We start from the raw sequence: 21,781 nt of genomic DNA, 5'->3' as shown, positions 1-21,781 counted from the left end.
CTTTCCGACTTGGTTTTCTGTTCAACGTTCCGACTCTGCATTGCATTTGATCTCCTATTTGTATCAAATTCGTATGCACCGGTTTTTTAATAAGTTAGCCACCTTGTAGGTCAACTGAACTTTATAGGCTGAGAGAACAGGTCCATTGAACTTTAATTGGAGCGCGGAGGGGCTCCACTTTGGGGAAAATGGCTCTAGAATTTTAATATCTCTGTCCGAAATCTTTATTCTTTTCAAAAAAAAAAAAAAAAACAAAAAAACAACAGACTTATCAAACTATTTATCTAGAATTTACTTGCTATATTGTAGATGCCGTCTTAGACTCAATTAAATTTAGTCTTATCTTACAATATCAGGTTCAATGTAATTTACAAATTTCCTTCGTTTTTCAATAAATGGAAGAGAACTATTAGTAATAGACAATTTAATATTTTTACACTAGAATATTTAGAAATACTTTCCAAAACATCCCAAATATATTTTAAAAGTTTTCTGGCACCTTCACTCCAGTTTCTTTGGCTAGGTATAGCATCTCCTCTGAAAAAGAAAAAGGTAGGTAAAAAAAAGCCTGGACATTAGTAAACACGAAAGCAAAAATACATTTCTATTTCACTTGGAGGGGAGAGGGATCAGGGACGTATCCAGGGGGGGGGGGTTAGGGGTTTGACCCAACCGTCCAAGTGAAACAGAAAATAAATATGTTAATTAATAAATATATGTTTGAATAGCACAATGCTTTGTACGCTTAGTGATAGTTGATAGTATTTCTAATTTTTCTTTATTTATTTCTTTTATTTCCTTTTTTGGGAATGTTGTGAGGTGTGTTGGGTTGTTTGTGTAAATGATTCTCAAGTTCCCACTTCTTGATTTTATTATCGGAGGGGTGGGAGAGTGAAGCGAGAGAATATATTTATTTGTTTTTTGGTTGGGTTATGTTAGGGTCCAAGGAAATATAAGGAAATAATTATCACATATTTTTTTTTTTTTGGGGGGGGGGGGGTTTGTCCGGCATGCAGTAATGCATTGGATAGTGTTTTTAAATGAGAAGTTGTTTATTTATTTATTGTAACCCGTTTGTAAATAAATAAATAAATACAAAATTGCTTGGGCATCTGGAGGCTGTCTATACATACATCTCCATATCATATATTTCTGTATAATATAAACCTATAAATTCTTTGTCATATTTTATGTAAATTGGGTTAACCTAATTCTTTCGACGTATGCTATTCTTCTGCAAATATATTAGGCAACAATCAGACGTCTTGCATAACCTTAGAGCTGATTACATTACCATTTGTGTAAATTTTTAATGCAAGAAGTTAACCAGCCTCCTTAAGAGAAATATATGGGTTTACAGCCTAATTTTGTTGTTGATAAAGGAGTCTTTGCTCCTCTCAGGATCAGACCAGTTTATTTCTCTGACCTTTTCTTTCTGGGATGAAACCACATTTACTTGGACAATTCCCAAGTACATGTAAGGGCCAGGGGACATTTAAGCACAAATTTAGCTCTTAGAAATCACTACACCCTATATTGGCCTCAAGCGATGGAGTTGAAATAAGTGAGATATATACACATCAGGAACATTGATAAACAGATAATCTTAGCCTCATAATAGAAATCCAGGACATCAACACAGATATGGAAAAACTATTTTATTGAAAAAGTAAGAATTTTATTTAATAAATTTAAGTTGTGTTTAGAATATAAAGTTCAATATTTGTAACTTACAAATTTTGGAGTCTTGGTCAAATTCTGGTTCATGCATAAGCTCAAAATTAATCCTTACTAATATGAAAGAAAGGCAAACAAAATTTCTAATTGGGTAAGGCTAACATATTCCTTTTTGAATTATGATAATAGTATTATTACTGAATTGGGTGTGACCCCTTAACTAGGATTTGACATTAAAATTAAGTAAAAATAAAGAAATAGAACGATTAAGAACATTAAGAAGTAGAAATTTTTCATAATTAATTAAAACAAACAAAAATAATTAAGGAATAGAATTAAAATTAAGAAGTAATTAACAAATAGAAATGAACAAATTAGACTTTGGTTCTACAGCATGAAAAAGCACAAGCTAAGCTATATATATTAAATATGTATGTTACCGTGAACAGTGGCGTATCCAGGATTTTGTTTCGGGGGGGGGGGGGCGTCAGTCTACCTTTTTATAGCAGTCATGTGAGCAAGAAAATTATCTATCATAGTGCAAGATTTCAGGCGAGGGGTAGGGGGAGGGGTTGCTAGGTAAAGAAATTAAAAGTACACACTTGTCATGAGTATTTCTAGTTGTAGACTTTTTTTGTTTGAGAATGGATGACAATATTTTGCCATTAAAGTCAGAGTTAAAAAAAAAGTTAGAAGTAGTGAGAGTTTCTATTTTGGGCGAGTAGATGTTTTGGAACTGCCACGAAGTGGCAGAATTTAGAAAATATAAAACAAAGAAGTGCATTATTCCTTATATTTGCCTATGGGACCCTTGTTTTAGAGAACCAAATAAATAAAAAATAATATTATATCAAAGACAATTGCCCAGAATTTGGTTTCGGAGGGGTAGGGCCTCAGTCTAACTATTATAACAGCCACGAAAGCAAGAAATGTATTGATATTAACATTGTTTACAGAAGATAAAGCACAGTTAAAGTTTAAAAAAACAGAATCAGCTGCACTTAGAGAAACGTGCAACGAAAGACGACCTAACCTCTCACAGTAACAGCCGCCGGTCTTTTTTGGCTGCAAATCGATCAAAAACTTGCTCAGCATCGACCTGATAGCGTGGTTCAGGGTCATGTGAGCTAGTCCCTTCAGACGCTCCTCTCCCGTGGAGCTCCGCAGAGAAGTTTTTAATCGCTTAAGACAGCTAAAGCTCCTCTCAGCAGAAGCGGTAATCACTGGTAATGTCTGAAAAATCGTCAAAAGCTTTCGAATGCATCGGAAAAATCTTGCATCGCATGACACAAGAGTCAAAGCAACAGTTGATGGTTTCTCAGACTTTCCGAGCCACTTCTGTTTCTAAAAGGACTAACTCACATTCGAGCGCACGTCTACCCCTGTGAAATCCCTCGTAAACAGCAACAGCGTTCACAAATTCATTAATATTTAATGACTCGCTGTTAGCTGGCAAAAGCCTTCCGATTTTGAAAGATGCCTCCTGATGGCGCAAAAATCTTTAATCAAGTTCCTCAATAAGTGAAGCAAAGTAAGGTTCGAACAATGACTCGCGATAAAAAACCTTGATGGACTCATTATCGTTGATGGACGTTCGGCGGATAGACATTGGAACAGCCGGAGCCACATTTACCTCTTGTGCAGGCTCATAGGCTTTCTGAAAAATTATTTCAAAATCATTTTGTTTTAACTGCAGTAAAGTATCAGAACATAGTTTAATATGCAGACAGCACTCAACTAAGTCTAAATCTTCGGCTTGCAGTGCCTTAGAGACAGAGAGCATTATGGCACTAACAAACTCTAGCATAGCCAACATGAACATAAAACTAAATTCGGTTGCTGCTGAAACCAACGCATTTGCTTTTGAAATAACTTCCGTATCGCACCGTATCCTACCAACTATTTCCTCAAGTACGGGAATAATCGCAAAATAAAAAGACATAAAAACTAAAATGCAATCGTGACGCTCCATCTCGTTTCGCACAACTTCACAAGCTTTCTCACGGGACTATCAGGACAAACGACAGCGACCGCTTCTACAAACATATTCGTTCTTTTTGGTGATGATATTAAAAATGATGAAATCTGCTGTATATTAGCAAAGGTTGACCTAACAAGTCCTACCCTACTATTTTTACATAAAGCCAAATTTAAGCTGTGCGACGCACAGTGGGTATAGATGAGATGCGGATATTTTTTCACAATTTCTGCCTGTGAACCAGAATAACAGCCAGACATGTTGCTGGCCCCATCAAAACCAGCCCCCACAAATTTCTCTATTTTTAAGCAGATTGTAATGCATTGGCAAATGATTGGCTCTGCTACTGCAGAGCCGGTGAGATTTCGCAAACAGAAAACCCGAGAAACCGCTCTTCAAGTAAAGCACGAGTTTCATTGTAGTATCTGACTACAAGAAGTAACTGCTCCTTATTGGAAATGTCTGTAGTCTCGTCGGCAAGGATTGAATATTCTACTAAACTATTTACATCACTCACAATGCTTAGCACAATAATGGACGCGGCACAATCGATCAGGTCGTTTTGAATGATGGGAGATATATACTGCGCATTTTTTGCGCCATTTTCGAAGTGTTCTTTTAGACATTGCTCTCCACTCTCTACCATTAAACGCAAAACACCACGAAAAATGCCTTCATTTACGTTAGTTTCGTCGCAGAGTTTACCCTCCTCTCTGTGTCCTCGCAGAGGTAACTCATGCCACCCGCAAAAAAGGACCACACACAGAATCGGTGTTAGAATTTCTCGAATTTCCTTTTTTGTTTAAGTCTCTGCACTCGATCTAGCAGACCCAATGCTCCTAGCTCATTTTTCATAAACGGAGACAAAGCTTTCGGCGCTAATCATTGAATCAAGATGGTAACGAGAGTTCTGATGCGCCCGCATGTCTGAAAGGAAATGCTTGAGTCCTGAGTATGGTTTCGAGACTAGAGAGCCTTGAACCTGATGGCTACCCTTCCCAGCAGCTTGACAAGCGAATAAAACGCATTTTGCACAAAAGACACCCATGCACGATGGACTGAAGACCAACCATTCTGGGAAAGTTTGTAACCAAGAGTACTGAAAAGATCGAACTTTCGTTTTTCCCTTTTCGATAAATGCTTTCGAATGAAATGGAAAATTCTGGTTCGGCTTGAAGTGACTTGTTAAAAGATTGTATTTTTCTTCGTCTGAAAGGTTTTTGAATTGATCTAGTTTTCCGGCATACAAGCCGATATCTAACTTTGAAAGTACACGGGACGAGTCTACAGAATCCTGTTCAGTTGGCTGGTGAAATTCGGTCATATCTGAGCCCTTCGAGCAAGAAGCATCCACACCGCTCATGACATAGTCAATACTACTAGAAGCAGAGGTACTACTGTCATCGCCAAAATCCAAGTCTAAAATAAAAAAGACGAAATGAAGTGACGAAAAGAAATAAGCATAGATAATTTCGGAGACCACACTGCCTTTCCATGACGATAAATAAAAGTTCAAATAGGGATAAAATCCTTTTAATAGACAGTGAATGATAACAGTGATAGAAATTCACAAAAATACCAGATATTTCGGTCACATATACAGTGACCGTCATCAGTAGTAAAACTGTATATGTATATGTGACCGAAATATCTGGTATTTTTGTGAATTTCTATCACTGTTATCATTCACTGTCTATTAAAAGGATTTAATCCCTATTTGAACTTTTATTTATAGAAAAAAGCAAAAAGTAAAAAACCAGATTAAAAGATAGTGTGAATTACAAATTATTAGATAAATCATAATTAATCATAGTTCTATTATATATCTTGGTCTTTAATGGACGGGAAGTAAAAAACACAGAGATATCCATTCAGCTTTAGATCCAAAGCTTCTTGGAAAAACATACAAAAAAGGGTGATTAGTTGCTTATTTTTGGCAAACCCTATATTTTCTTAAAGCAGGACTGAAGATATTATCTATATTTTAAAGTTAGATTTCCATTTTCTACATTATGATATTCTTCAAAACCAAAACGCGTGAATTATTGTGCTAGTCCGAGTTTCTGAGTTTTGGGTTCAAAATTTTTACGCGTGACACAAGACCCAGGTCAACAAGCATGCCAAATTTCAATCCTTCAAAACATGGAATCTAGAGAAAAAATTTAGTAATGTGGAAACGCTGCGTTTTCCGCACGATTGCCTATTCAGCAAAAGATCTGAATATGTCCAGTCATTCTGAAGATGTGTATTTTATATGATCTATATGCTTTTCAAATTGAAATACTCTGAATATTGTTGAATTCACATGAGAAAATGTGTGATCGGTTCCACACGGAAGCGCTAGTTGGAGCCGAGGGGTTAACAACTGGGCATTTTGAGGGACATCTGGAGGCATGAGGCACGGAGGCATGCCTCCGGAGGCACGCCGGAGGCATATTCCAAAGGGCGCAATATGTAAGCTTCCCTGTTATTCGCTATCTGTCGAATATTTCAGCACCTTCAAAAGCGATCTTTTAAAAATTGGAAAAAATCATTTACGGGTTTATTTGGCAAGGAAAAGAACCCCCAAGACTGAAAACAACTGATATGTACCTAAAGAAGAAGAAAGGAGGACTGCAAGCTGTTGATATCCATGCAAAAACTAGGTAACCCTACATGGCACTAATGGTGTCACTTTTTCCTATTACACATGCTGCGTTGCCACCAGCTCAAAAATAAAATTCCGATTTTTCTTCAAAAAAAAAATCCGAAATTTCAAAAAAAAATCCCGGAACACGGTTTTTAAGTTATACAACATAGGGCTGCGCGGTGATGACGTAAAAAGCAAAGCACGAAATTCAAATTACCGTGAAACGTGGTTTCTAGTTGTAACTAACAACTGATTGTCAATATTCCTAGTATTATTTCGACGTGAAAACGTTCTGGTGGATTAGTAGGATCTACGACAAATATTTTAGGCCAAAACAATTCGCCAAAGTTCCGAAAAAGCGTGTCTACGCATCCACGTTTCATCGTTATTTGAAGTTCCCGCCCAAGAATTGACGTCACGCTTCGCAGCCCTATTCAATATGGCTTGGCCAGCGGTAAAAGTTGCCTTTCATCACGTCTTCACACGTCGCTTTCCCTTTTATCATACCTGCTTTTCTGTTTAGTGGCTGTGCCAAGACACACCCTTGGATCTCGGATTCTTAATTGTATAAGAAAAAAAAGGAATCTGGTGCTTTGAGACAAAGGAATCCGGAGGAAGCGCAGGTCCCCTTTTCCCGAATGTACTTAGAATTAGACTTTCTTGGTGGTAAATCCAGGCCTTAGGGTATTTGAAGAGAAAACTGTAAAGAAACAGTCAGAAAAACTGTTACTACCGAGTTATTAGTAAAAAGCGCTAAGTAAAACAACCAACCAAAAAAAAATAACTAGTTTCTCAGATATTTATTGTGCGATTTCACACCGACCTCTGCATTGGTTTGTGGTGACTCACGTAGTCCTACTCGTCGGCCCTGGACCATCATCCGTTTTAATCGGTCACTACTCAGCTTCTCAGAGCTTTCCCTCAGAAGCCACAACAGCGTGGATTTTTTTATTGGTGTTATGGAGCCGTCAGAAGTCTTGACAAGACAAAACCTAGAATTCTTCATGTTCGTCACAGGCTCACTAACCTAATTTTTCTCAACTTGGTGTTTCACACCGTGAGCAATCACTGGCAAATCTTCAAAGATGCCGTCACTTTCCGAGCCCGATTCAGTGTCAGTCGCGGAAGCTCCCTCCGGCTCCCCCTGGATACGCTACTGACCGTGAAAGACCAAAATTGTAGAATGATGACTTTTACTGACTGTATATACATAGTCTCCTGGTCCCCTTTATTGCAAAAGCCCCCCTTATTGCAAGATATACCAGAGTGAAAAGCATTGTATATAAATAATATAACAGTAAGATCACGGCTCAGTGATTTTGGCTACTACATCCTCAGTACGTACAAACAGCTCTTCCCATTTAATCTGTCATCACCGGTTAATTGTAAATTACCCTGGCATGCGTATTTTCATAAAAACCTTCTCAAGATGCCCTTGAAACCGACTCGATACTTCGAAACCTACTCGTAATTCCTAAGAACATCTAATAATAACATTGCACTTCTAATTACCGATTTTTATATATGTATTGGAATTTAAAATTAGATTCTTTTAAATTTAGTGTTATAAAGGTGAAGCCAAGTTTCGCGTTCAAGAGAAATCTGACTTGTCTACCCGTGAAAAAATCGAACATCGCTTATATTTATACTTTTTTAAATGTTCTCGAGAGCACTTGTATCTCGGTCCGCCTTTGTATAATGGTTGAGATAGGGAATGATCATACTGTATTATATTTATATACAGTTGTGAAAAGCATCTCTAATTTCCATGAATTTCTGCAAGGGCGTTTACTCTGATAAATAGGGCTTAATCTCTCTTTGAAGGTAATGACCCAAATTATGTTTATTTAAGCATTAAAGCAAAAACCAGTATTGATCTTAGATGAGGTTTTTAACATTTCTTACATAGCCTCTAGCCTTGTCGCTCACTAACAGCTTCTGGTCACTTACCAATTTGGTTATTCTCAATCTTGGTGTCAATTTTTCTCTGATAATATTTTGTGTATATTACTAATAATTTAACTGTTTATTAATTATCCATTCTTTTAAGCATTTTGTTTTATGTATTGAAGTAAAAAAATTCCGTGATTGAATAATTTCCATGTTTCTGATATTTACGTACCTGCAGTGCAATGTATAATTCAGTTTTTGTTTCTCGTCTTTGTAATTTGTTCAATGTGTTTTTTTTGTGCGTTTTTTCTTTTTTAGTGATACTCCGTCTTTTGTACCTTTTTTTGACGGGTAATAAATAAATAATAATTATTACCCCCCAAAGGATATGGAAAGGAAAGCTACTAAATGCAACTATTTGGTGAATTGACCAAGTCTTACCTCTTGTTGCTTTAGCTTTACTTTCAGCTTTTAAGGCATCCCTAATAACCTTTCGTCTTGCTTCTTCAACCCTCCATTCGTTTTCACGTTTTTGCAATGACCCAAATCTGTAGCTACCATACACAATTCCAACGACTAGGGCACCATATCTTCCAGCCTAAAAATAAAAACATATTAAACAGAAAAATATTAAATATTAAAAAAAATAGCATAATTAATATTAGAAAAATATTAAACAGCTTTTTCAACAAAAAACAGTTACTTTTATAATCAAATGTGCATACATACCTGACCCTCAGGTAGGGATAAGAGACTTTTCCCAGGTACAGGGAGGGGGGGGGGGGTCAAAATACATAAATATATTCCACTCTTTTCTCACCTAAGGGGTCCCGCCATGCAAAAAGTAGGGTAGCAAAGTAGCAATGCTACTTGGCAGTTTTCAAATTTGTTGGCAGATTTTGTCTGAAAATGCCATTTTTACATATAAAAAATTTTGCTCAAAGAAAAGCTGTCAAAACACAAATTGTGCTCTGGCGTGCAAAAAGTGGGGTAGCACAGCCTAGTAGCAATGCTACTTCGCAGTTTTCATGGCCTAGTAAAATTTGTTGGCAGATTTCGTCTGAAAATACCAGTACTTCTATCCCTGAATCTTTTGGAGGTTTCCCCTAAAATATGTCAACTCGAAAAAAAATCGGTTCCCCAAAAATCCCCTTTCGTTCAGGGTTGCCACCCCAAGTGATTTATCACTTGTAACAATCCACCCCTAGTAAATATCACTTTCACTTAACTTGACATAATTTTGTTTACTACTTTCCAAAGTTTTGGTCTCAGTTATTTACTACACATCAAAAACCCGACATAGATCATTTAATTACCGACCTTTCTCCTATGCTAGTAAAAGCATAATGTTTATAAGACTATAACCATTTCATCAAAGAGATATACCATTTCATCAATGGGGAAAAGAAAAGGAGAAATCGGATGTTTGGAAAAATTATTTTATTGATATCCTTTTTCATCCTCAGTGATCGGAATTAAGCCTTTATTATCAATTTTTTGGGAAGTATATTATTGCTTTTTCCTTTAGGTTTATTGTGAGTAGGATTTGTTTTGGATTTTTTCTTTCCTTAACAGTATGTATCCTAGCTCTTCTAGCCCCCTCAGAGAAGAGGATCAACTATCAAATTGGTATCCAGAAGCTGACATCCCCATCGCTGCCAATGCCAATGCCATTGCTGTATCTCCAATCTCTAGTGATGACAGCCAGAATAACACCATGATAACAGTCTCAGAGTCCCCAAACCCAAAAACTGATTCCCAGCTTAATGATGATTTTCCGACAGTTATTAGGAAGCAGAAACGCAAAAATCCCTCCACAAGCCCTCCTGAAATAATAGAAAGCCCTAACTCAGTTTCAGCTATGGAATTGAAGAACAAGCCAATCACCCTTTTCACCTCAACAGTAAAAGACCAAGAGTTTACCACCAAAAATATCTCTAACATTAGAATGAATCTATTCAAATATTCAATATGTAGTATAATCATGTAAGGTATCTGCCCCTGATTATAAGATCAATTTGCAGTGAGATATACAATGAACTTCCCACAAAAGCAATACACTCAACCAAAATAGAGTAGATTTGTTTCACTTTAGCTACAAATACTTCACAAAATATTGGTACTGACAGGAGGGGATATTTAAACAAGCCATCTGTCAAAATTCAACACCAACAACAGTTTTTCTCCTGCCGTGTAGTCAACCACTGGAGCTCAGATATAACAGTCTCAGCACACAATAATGAAACTTTCAAGAAGTTACTAGATGTTGATTGAAATGGTATTCCCTGGAAGTACCAGTGGGATGCATTTGATGTTTGATCATCCACATCATCAACTATGGTGCAATTTACACATTAAGATGGATCTTAATTTGATTCCAAAGTGCAAATTAAGGTTATAGAAATTAGATATGTATACAGCCATTCAGTGACTGAGGAAGATTCTCAGCTAACGCAGAAATCAGAGCTTATTTTAAGAATACAAATATATTAATATTAATTGATACATATTAAGCAATACCAACATCTGTTGATGCATTGCTACTTTCAAAGTTTCAAATATTAGACTTGGTTCACTCTGCTACTGAACCCTCTATAAATGTTTGTTGATGGAAAGGAAATCATTGCACACATCTTGCATGCCAGTCACTTCTTATAGGATTACCCTTGAGTTATTTCCAAAGAGGTGTAAATGTTTTGCCTTTAACACTGGCCCAAAAAATGTCTGCTCACATGTAAGTCCAGACTTTTGCTTTCTATTAGCCAATGTAGAACAAGTTATTATGAAGTATACTAATTTACAAATATTAATTTAAACTAATTACTAAAAATAATTTATAGTAAAGATTATGATCTAGTTCTACTTACTGAAGTATGCCCTAAGAATATCAAGAGCAGATTAGAAGATAATAAAAACATAAAGATGCTCCAGAGCCATTCCTGGCACATGAGGCATCAAATTGATGTTTCACTTACTGTGCCTTTTTTCACAGGGACAAGTAGCAAGATTAGAAGATATGCACATTCAAATGCCCGGCTACCAAATCATTTCTAACCTCTCATCGCAATATTGTAAGCATGGACTCATAGCTTATGTAAAAGCTGGATATAACGTCTAAGAACTGAATACAGAATGTAACTTGCCATCCATAGAGACCTTTTGGTTTGAAATCATGGACCAATGCCCAACCAGGATCAATAAACTGTAAACAGTCAAGGTGCATGTCCTGAATTTCAGATCAGTTGCCCCTCTTCTTTCTGGGAACAAGTTGACAATATCCCAATCTTTAGTTTATTCTTCTTTTCTTGCAATAAGTTTGTCAGCTTTTTATTGGACACTCAGATATGTATACTGCAACCCCTCCTGTTTAGATACCAAGTACATGCTCTTTAACTTGTTTCACAAAACCACAGGAAATTTCAAAGGAGATTTCTTGTCACATGTGACTTTAATTTCCCTAGTCTCTCATGGAAGGAAGCGCTTCTCTATAACCCTGTTACTTGTCGTCTGCCGGACACAAAGTGGGGTAGCAAAGTAGCAATGCTACTTGACAGTTTTTAAATTTGTTGGAATATTTTGTCCGAAAATACCATTCTTACATATAAAAATAATTTTTGCTCAAAGAAAAGCTGTCAAAACACAAGTTGTGTTACTAGAGTGTTGGGAGCTTTTGAAATTCTGCTACTGGCAGCTTTGGAACTTTTTACATACTTGCTTGTAGTTCAACCATCATTAGTCCCTTTATTGATTGTATTCACAATTTCTGTTCTCTAAGCTGTCAATTAATTCATACATTTTTACCCCCACCAGCAACCAACATTACTTGACCAATTTTTTGCTAATAATAGTAAACTAGTACAAAGGACAAATTATCTCCTGCCTATTGGTAAAAGTGACCACCCCAGCTTGAACTAGTTATTCTAGTTTTAAAAATGCAATTCCAACATTTAAAAACTCAAAGCAAAATCCACAGGATTATAAACAACATCAAGACTTTTCCCTTAGATTAGAATACAGATTTTCAAATCTATAAAACCATATAAACCAAGACTGAGTAAAGACATGAGGCTCAAAACACTTTTTTTCTCCTCATTTGAGCAGTACATCTAATTCTCTATGTTTTACTTTTATAATGCTAAGATTGTGGCCTAAAAGTTCATCAGTCAGTGCCCTTTGGACAGATAAGAGGAGGAGGAGGCAGGCACCTTCCCAGAGCATCATTGAGGCTCTACCACTTTACTCACCAACTTTCCAGGATAGACAAAATTTTTAATTCAGACATGAATGATACCAGCACTTGGAATAAGTATTAAAGCATGCATTGACTGGTAAGCTATCTAGCCTGTGTTCATCTTCTAGCTAGCAAAGGATATGAGTTAAGCAAGTCTAATTCACAGAAGGAAAAATTGCCCTAAATCACATTGTCCAGCAATTAAGGAATTATCCTTTAGGTGCTGATTAGTCAAGATGTTGAGCCAGTGTGTTGGCTGCATCCCATTCTTGAAGCCATGACTTGGATGACCAATCTTTGTCCACAGCTCTTTTGAAGGCCTCCACAATAGGGGCTGAGACTGCTCCTTCACTTATGGTGTTCCAGAGCCCCACAACTCTATTTGAGAAGAAGTTGTTCTTTAGTCTGGAGTTGGCTTGTTTGCAGTACAGCTTCTTGGTGTGTCCTCTGGTTCTTGTTGACTGGCTGAGTTCAAGCATATTTTGTTGCAAGAACTGAGCGTGCAGCATTTTTTACATCATGATGACATCCCAACATTTCTGTTGATAGGAGAGGGTAAGAGTCTGTAACTTCTCCAGGCAGGATGGGTAGTCTAGGCTTTTACAACCCTCTATTGATTTAATTGCTTGCCTTTGGACACTCTGGTTTTTTGCTGTTGCCTTTATTTAATGGGGTTGCCATACACATACCAAATTCCAGTTTTAGTTGCCATAATGAATTGTCCTGCAGTTCTTAAAGTTGAATTCTAACCTCCAGAGTTTTGCCCAATCAGAGAGTTTGGCTAGGTCAGGTTGTAATAAGGCTTGCTCTTCTTTTGTTTTTGTAAGGCTGATGATTTTTAAATCATCAGCATACAGATTCATTTTATTTATGACAGATTGTGGGGCATCATTGATATAGATGTTGAATAATGTTGGACCAAAGATTGTTCCCTGTGGGACTCCACTTTTGACTTCAGTACTATCTGAGGAAAATACTGGACTGTTCTCTCCATGCACATTTATACTCTGCCTTCTATCTTTTAGGAATGCCATCACCCACTGAATCATCTCCTGGCTTACCTCAATTGCAATTAATTTTGCCTGTTGTTGATGATGACATACTTTTTCAAATGCTTTGGCAAAATCCAGGAGAATGAGATCTACAGGGATTCCTCTATTTAGGAGCTCTGTGACAAAATTGTATGCATCTAACAGATTTGTATCAATGGATCATCCTGATATAAATCCGTGCTGACTGTGTAATAAAATTGTTGGAGGTGAGATGTCTGACAATGGCAGTATTTACTTTTCCTTTCAGAATTTTCCCAACAATGGATATAATGCTAATATGGTGGTAATTGGATGGGTCTAATTGGCTACCATCTTTATGAGTGCAGGCAATATTAGCATTCTGCCAGTACTGAGGCACTGTATTTGTATCCAGGCATTTTTGGAAAAATCCCAAGAGAGGCAAGGCCAATTCTGCATGAACTTCCTTCAATGTCTGAGATTTCATCAGGCCCTACATATTTGTTCTAGTTCAGATTTTTCAGTCTAGCCTCAACATTCTCTTTACTGACAGTCTCTGACCTGTTAAGACATATTTATTCTTTAAAAAGGATTAAATCCCAGTTTTTGAACAAGTGTGAATAAAAAGGATTATATTCGGAATTAATTAGAGACTAAACTTCATTTTATCCTAAACCCCAAGAATGACTAGGAGAGTATGCCCTGAATGTTGCTGCAGCAACTTTAAACTGTTTGATATGCAATGACTGCAGATCATATATTCCACCAACAATGTGCTGGAATTGAACATTTCCAACAGACTAAAAGTTGGCTATGCCTAGATTGTTCTGCAAAAAAGTATAGTTTAAACAAGGATAGTCCAAAAAAGGTAATTACTTTTGCTGTTACTTGTTCCAGTCAACCCCAGCCTCTCCCAATTACTCCCCCTCGTCATCTATCAGGCAATAACCTGGCGAACATTATGATGGAAATTCGATCATGCCCTCTAGCTCCAAACCTTCCAAATAACAATGACCATCTCGAAGTCAACAAATCTAATGCCTCGTACCAGACTGAAACTACTACTTGTGGCAATTGTTGTTCTAATCCCCTATCAGACTTATCACTCCTTTCCCTTATAGCAATGAGAGATAAATTAGAATCAATAAGCAAGGAAATATCTGCAATCACAGATCATAGGTCACGTCTAAATGAAATCCCTCCAGAGTCGTTTAATGTTAATGAGGATCAAAATCAGGAAATTATCATTAATAAATCCCACCTGGATAAATATTCAATTGTTTCCTGTAACAAAGAGGTGATGAAACAAACTTGTATTATTCAAAAGTTCAGTTACCTTGGGGATAACTTAGTTAAGAGTTCATCTGACCAGGAGAACTTGAAGTCGAATACTAATGAATGCGAACTAAAGGTCAAGTCAATTAAGATAAGCGGTCATGAACTGACTACACGTAAGAGTGTATCCAAATTTGCCTGGAAGGATATTTGCAAAAAATGTAAATATCTGCATTGTTTGCAAGAGTTTTAATGTTGGGGGTGAGTGGAAGGTCTCTGACTGCCAACTATTATACCAGAGAATTTGTATTAAGTTTGGAAGTGGTTGTTGTGTTGGTTTTGACTGGATTCATTTGAATCCTGGCTTTGATACATTCAAAAAACTTTTTAATAATACCAGAAAGAGTTATCATCAACTGACAAACTCTCCTATGTATTAGCACTAGCACTATGAATATGGGTCGGCCAAAAAACGAAGTTTGCCACACCAGCTCACTGTTCCCACCAGCCCTCAAAAGCAACATGAATCCGAATAATCAATAGTACTGAACAAACCCATACAGAAGACCTCCATGTTATGTTCCAGCTCCCTCTCATTTTAATTGTCAAATCAGTCCATCTCCTCAGTCCTGTTATTTGCATCAAATGAACCCAAGAACTTACAACAAGTGTCCAATAGCAAATTACAAAACCCTGGTATGATACATTGCTCATCCTCCTACAGATTTCCCAGAACCCTTCTAGCGAATGTAAGGTCACTGGTAAATAAAATGGATGAAATTCAAATTCTTGCCTTGCTGAAACATGATCTGCAACTGAAGACTTTTGCTCCATTCCAAATTATGACTCCCATTTTAAGCCCAGGATAGACAAAGATAGTAGCCCTCTATCTCATGGTGGAGGAGTGGCTTTTTTTGTTGGTCTTAACCATCCTAATTGGATTCTTTCATTTTCTGAAATAGTGAACAGCTTCAAAACTGAAGTTCAATGGCTATGGACCAGACCCAAAAACCTCCCAAAAGAAATATCTTGCATGATTTTTTGTATTATTTATTACCCTTCTCGTAGTGGATTTAAGAAGGAGCTGCTGGCAAATCTGCAACTTTATACTCACAGAATTCACTGCAAGTATCCTTATGCTGCAATCACATTATGTGGTGATTTTAATTAGCTAGACCAAAAGTGGCTTAGCTCTGTTCTTAGCCTTGATCAAGTGGTCAAGTCGCCTACACGCAGTGGTAAAACTGTAGACTTAATTTTTACCAACATTGAAGATTACTACTGTGTCCCCAAAATAGCCCCTCAATTGGGGGCAAGTGACCATCTATGCATTTTTTGGACCCATTTATCTTCCTTTCCCCCTAGGCAATTGATCAGTTATTCTTATAGGCCCATTGCTCATGAGAAGGTTGCCCATTTCAAATTAAAATTTAGTTCCAAATCTTGGGCCAATATCCTATGTCTTACCAATGGTAATGAAATGGCTTCTAAGTTTTCAGCAGAACTTTTCTAGTTATATTGTGACACCTTTCCAGTGAAAAATTTTACTTGCAAATCAAACTGCAAACCATGGATAAATAAAAAAATTTTGTGCCTAATAAATGAACGTGATAAGCTCTTTAAGGAAGGAATTTCCAAGAATCTCGAAAACTTAGAAACATCATTGTTAGTGAAATCTGTAAAGCAAGAAAGGAGCATGGTGCACACGTGCTCAATAACTTTTGTATTTGGACCCTAAGATGTTCCACAAAGTGTCCAAGATCTCATGGGAAAGGTCTCTTCAAAATTTTTCTTACTGGAGAGTAATGGTGACCCAGTGGGTGCAGATGCCATAAATGATCATTTTGCTTCAATTTGTAAAATTCACCCGCCACTTCAACATATGCCGGCCAACAGTGCATTGAGTGACATTCCTGTGATTGAAATTAATCACTCAACTTAAACTCAAAACTCTTGACACAAATAAGTCAGTATGCCCAGGTGATATCCCTAACAAATTGATTGTGGAATGTGTCCAGTATTTAAGTGTACCTCTAACTGCTATTTTTAACCAATGTTTTGTAGATGATATTTTTCCAGTGTGTTTTAAACAAGCTATTATATCTCCCATACCAAAAACTAAGACCCCAAAAGTTCCCTCTGACTTAAGACTAATATCAAAAACCTCCATTTTCTCTAAAATCTTTGAAAGTTTTATTTACCATTTCCTTTTTGATGATATTCATGATAGAATCAACCCAACTCAGTTTGGCTATAGGCCGAATCATAGCACCATGCATTGCTTAATTTATATACTTGACACTGTTTTCAAACATCTTGAGTTGAATATTTCCTACGTTGAGGCTGTTTTTGCTGATATTCGCAAAGCCTTTGACAATTTGGATCATCAGACAGTTCTAGATAATGCAAGGGCTTTAGGTGCAAGAATTTTGTTTTATGTATGTTAGCTAGTTTTTTGTCTGGCCATGAGCAATTTGTAGTCCTCCCTAACAGGGATTCATCAGGGTTTTCCTCAATTTCCTATGGAGCACCTCAAGGGACTAAGTTAGGTCCTTTAGCATTTTTAACCATGTTTTACCAAGTTTTGGCAACTCTTTTAAATTTGTGGATGATCTGACATTGCTGAACCTTTGTCAAACATCTAATACTTTGAATGCTAGACTTGATTCACTCATTAACAATTTAAAGAATGATCTTGACAATGTTAAACTCAACTTAAGCATACCCAAAAGCAGTTTCATGCTATTTTCTTTTTTTAAAAATATATCCCCTATCAATATTTACCTTTGCATACCAAATTTAAATATTGTTAAACTGCTTGGTGTGCAATTGGACAACAACCTTAAATGGAAGTCCCACATTTGCCACTTATTTAAGTCTGGTAGTTTTCTCCGTAAATCTTTTTCCCTTCTCAATCAGTTCTCTATATCAATCCAAAACCTTAAAATAATTTATTGTTCTTATATAAGACCCTGTCTGGAATATGCTTGCCCTGTCTGGCACCCTAGGTTGACCAAAGACCAATGTTCTAAAATTGAATGTATCCAAAGAAGAGCAATACAAATTATTCTGGGGAGAGCCTATACTACATATGATGAAAGTTTGGGTGGACTTGAACTTATTACATTTGAATCACAACATTACATCCTTACCATGAACTTTGGTCACAAGCGCCTTAGTTCTGACTATCATTGACGTTTTTTCCCCCCTTTAAAGAAATTCCCCAAACCCTTTCTAATACAGGACTCAATGCTCGTAGAGCTCCAAATATCAAACTGGATCTGCATCTCCAAATGATGACCATTAGGTACAAAAACTCTTTTATCCCATTTTGTTTCCTATTTTAATAATTGATATAAATTTTTTTTTATGTGTATCCCCTACCATCTGTTTTTTTTTTGTAATTCTGACGTGCTTATGCTAGCTTTTGTGCTCTATTAGCCAATAAATCATATTCTACTCTATTCTATACTTAGGTTGATTGGGAAGTGGATCTCTATCTGGGGTAGTAAAGACTTTTTACCTTAAATTGCAGCTAGGAGCAACCTAAGGATTTCTCCTTGTAGAGCTCTGGAATGATGACTAGTTGTATGCAGGTTCACTTGTGACCAGGTGCTGTTCTATCTTTGATAGCAACCCAATTGAGTTTACATTCTCAAGAGGACCACTCAGCATCTAGCCTTCATTTAAAAACATCAACAGATTCAGCAGTAACTGTTTCATTAGATAGTTTGTTCCAATTATTGACAATACATGTTGAGAAAAATTGAGTACAGAATTCAGAAATTGTAGACTGCTTGACAAGTTTCAGGTGATGACCTTTAGTTTTTGAATTGGTACCCACAGTAGGGAATAATGCTGGGAGAACTGAGTGAAGACTCTAGAAATTGTAGACTGCTTGACAAGCTTCAGGTGATAACCTCTAGTTTTTGAATTGGTACCAACAGTAGGGAATAATGCTGGGAAAATATTAGCCCTCAATAACTTAAAGGTTAAAATGGCATCCCCTCTATTTCTCCTGTAAACATGTGTAGGGAAATTCAGCTTTGATAGTCATACAGGGTAGGAAAGCTCTTGCATGCCAGATATCACTTTAGTAGCACATCTTCAAGATCTTTTATGTCTTTTTTAAAATATGTAGAGGCAAGAGACATTCCAACTTCAAGCTTAGGATGCACAAGTCCCTTATAAAGAAGACTGATAACTTTAGGGGAATGAGACAAAATAGTATACTTAATCAGTCCCAAGGTCATACTAGCCCCAGCAGCAGACCTCTTAGCATGAGCACTGAATTTTAATTCATTGTCAATAGTGACACCAAGATCTTGCTCATTCTTTACAGAGGAGAGTGGGTGGCTAAGAAAAAATAAGAGTGGCAGGGATTCAGTTTGCCAAAGTGAATGATAAAACTGATTGTTCAGTGTCTCAGCTATGTCTTTAGTGCTGGTAATATAAACACTCCAAAAACAGAAAGCTCAGTTACTGAGTGTCTTCCTGGTTTTTGTAGGGAAGCATAGGTTACCTCCAAAATTTCTTGGGATTTGATTTTGGAAGCATCTGAAATTGCTTCTTCATACTTTCTTGTAAGTTTTGTGAAAGCTGTCGAGCCTCATTATGGAGTTGCTTAAATCTATCATAATTGACCTGTGTTGGCATATCTTTATATTTCTTCCACTGCTTTTTTTTTTTTTGGATTACTGATTTAATATCACAGGTGAGAAAAGGAAGAGTTGTTGGCTTAGGATCCACATCATTGTTGTATGTTTGTCACAAGATGATACAAGAATCTCTTTCATTTTACTCTATGATTCAGGAGCATCTGCATTCTCAATGAATGACCAATCTTTTCTTGATAATTCTTGCCAAACTTGGTTGTAATTTGTATGGACATGTCTTACATACTGATTTGACAAAAAAAAATTACTTCAAAAGAAGGCAAAAGGATCTCTATGTGTAAACAACTTTCATTGCCCCCCAAATGTGCAAATATATAGCCCAAATTATATATTTCCCAAGCATTTTTCCATTTAGTAAGCATTGCGTCAGTTTACAGGTAAGAAGTTGAAACAAAAGTGATGCATGCTAAAATGAATTGAACATAGAGCCTATAATTTGGGCTATATATTTGCATAGCTTTTGTCTTAAGAAGCACAGCAAAGGTAATGGGAGAACCTGAAACCAAATGGGGAAGTAAAACTCTCTTGGACTTAGATTATGCATCCTAGATGAAAGTGTTAGAAAATAAATGAACTTTTAGAGATTTTGCAAGTTCAGGGTGCAAGAATAGGTTCAAAGATTACCATTAAGAAGACTAGTTGCTAAGGCTAGGAACAAGTGAAAATGTGATGTTGGGCATGAAGAAGATTGATCAAGTGGACAGCTTCACTTACCTAAGTATTATTAGTAAAGATGGTGGATGCAGTAAAGGTGTTAAAAGCAGAATAGACAAGGCCCAGGGTGTTTTTTTTTCACAGTTGAAAAAGTTTGGAAGAATAGAAAAATAAGTCTGCAAACTAAGATTAGAATATTGGAAGCTTTGGTGATGACAGAGGTCAAGTATAGTCCTGAAGAATGATCACTCCAAAACACAGAGGAACATTTACTAGATGTATTACAGAGAAACTGCCATTGGATTGTTTTGGATACCCAACTGACTGACTATACCTCTAACAGTAGGCAGTACAAAAAGTGTGGTTCAATCTGACTTTCTAGGGCTATAATAAGAGAAAGGTTGAGATGGCTAGGTAGCATTCTGCAGAAGGATAGCATATTGCCAAAGATTGTCCTTTTTGGCCAACCTCTAGGGCCAAACAAAAAGCAGGTCATCCTGAGTTGGGGTGGGAGGATATTGTAAGGAAAGATTTAAGGGAAATGTTATATTCACTTTAGTCATAACTCAATGATATGATTTGGTATATATTACCCTGAATTGTTGACAGCAAAGTTTTGAATTGCAAAATTCAGCACTATTTTTGTTGATGGCATCTGAAAAACTTTTAGCCTAAATGGTAGGAAAAAAGTTTATATTTGAGTTGCCCAATGAATGAGGTTTGATTTGTTATATATAAGTATTTTTGGGATATTTTACTCTTGAACAACTTATTTATAAACCACTGATAGGCTATGTTTTTAACAGCTTTTCAATAACTTAACTAGTGTTGATAACTTCTTGTGTGGTTACAAAAATGAAATACCTTTGGGACCCCTTTAAGGGTTCAAGATGCAATTTCCAACAGAAGCAATTATGCCTATTGAATTAGCCTATGAAAGAGCATAAAAAAAGGCATCAAATGTTGTTTTCACTTTCATCAGTGCCACCTGCTAAATTATAGTGCCACCTGCAAATTTACCTATTTTTTGGAATTGCTTCTTCTACAACTTGAAAAAGCTCTTAATTGAAGGCAATTATTGAATAATTGCCTTCAAGCCTCTGTCTAGGGAGAACATGAGGGTAAGTCAAATAGCCTATGGGAAATAATCTGCATTGTGTAGAGGGGAAGGGGTGGAATTATGGACATTAAAATGCCTTCCTGGTATATAGGCTACCTTAGTCTGTGGATCCATTCCCATAGGCTAAGTTTCATTTTCCTAACCTAAACACTTTCCAAGATAGCAAAATGTAGCCTAGATTGTCTGGAATTTTACGAAAATGTATCTAAGGGTATATGATAAACTTACACGGATCAGAGGAGACACATTAACTGGAGGAGCAAAAGACATTTTGGGTCTAGTACAACTGAAGATGGAAAACGAGAAAATTTATATTTTTACTGGGGTTCTTCTACAAGCACTTAAGGTATGATTCAGCGTTGCCAATACTTTCAGATAAACTATTTTCCGACAAAAGTTGTACCACAAGAGATTAATTTGTACCATATGAACAGTAGGTTAAAAATTTGCCGCTCGTGCCGCAGTTATGATTAATTGATTTCACTGAAAACTTAGAAGAAGTTCTAGGGCAAGAGCAGGAAAAACGAACCCAAGGAAGTAGCAACCTCATAGCTTGAAACATGAAAAATGCTTTTATAGACTTTCTCAGCTTAACAAAATAGCAGTATCAAACAGCTAAAAGCATTTTAGAAAAAGGTTCC

The 21,781-nt window shown here is 36.6% G+C and overlaps 1 protein-coding gene across 1 annotated transcript; it reads right to left on the bottom strand.

The window, feature by feature from the left end:
- Positions 1-409: 409 nt before the first annotated feature.
- On the bottom strand, positions 410-21,513 carry ATPsynE (ATP synthase, subunit E). The gene is made up of 3 exons (XM_089092835.1): positions 21,369-21,513; positions 8,616-8,772; positions 410-537 (listed from the first exon to the last, which is right to left on the bottom strand). The coding sequence occupies exons 1-3, from the start codon at positions 21,408-21,410 to the stop codon at positions 482-484; spliced, it is 255 nt and encodes an 84-aa protein (XP_088948961.1). The 5' UTR covers positions 21,411-21,513; the 3' UTR covers positions 410-481.
- Between the last annotated feature and the right edge of the window lie 268 nt (positions 21,514-21,781).

This window comes from Artemia sp. Qi Xiang Cuo, chromosome 8, assembly GCF_049724085.1.
Source record: "Artemia sp. Qi Xiang Cuo chromosome 8, ASM4972408v1, whole genome shotgun sequence".
NCBI classification, from domain to species: Eukaryota; Metazoa; Arthropoda; class Branchiopoda; order Anostraca; family Artemiidae; genus Artemia; species Artemia sp. Qi Xiang Cuo.
This window is presented reverse-complemented; position numbering and strand designations above follow the sequence as displayed.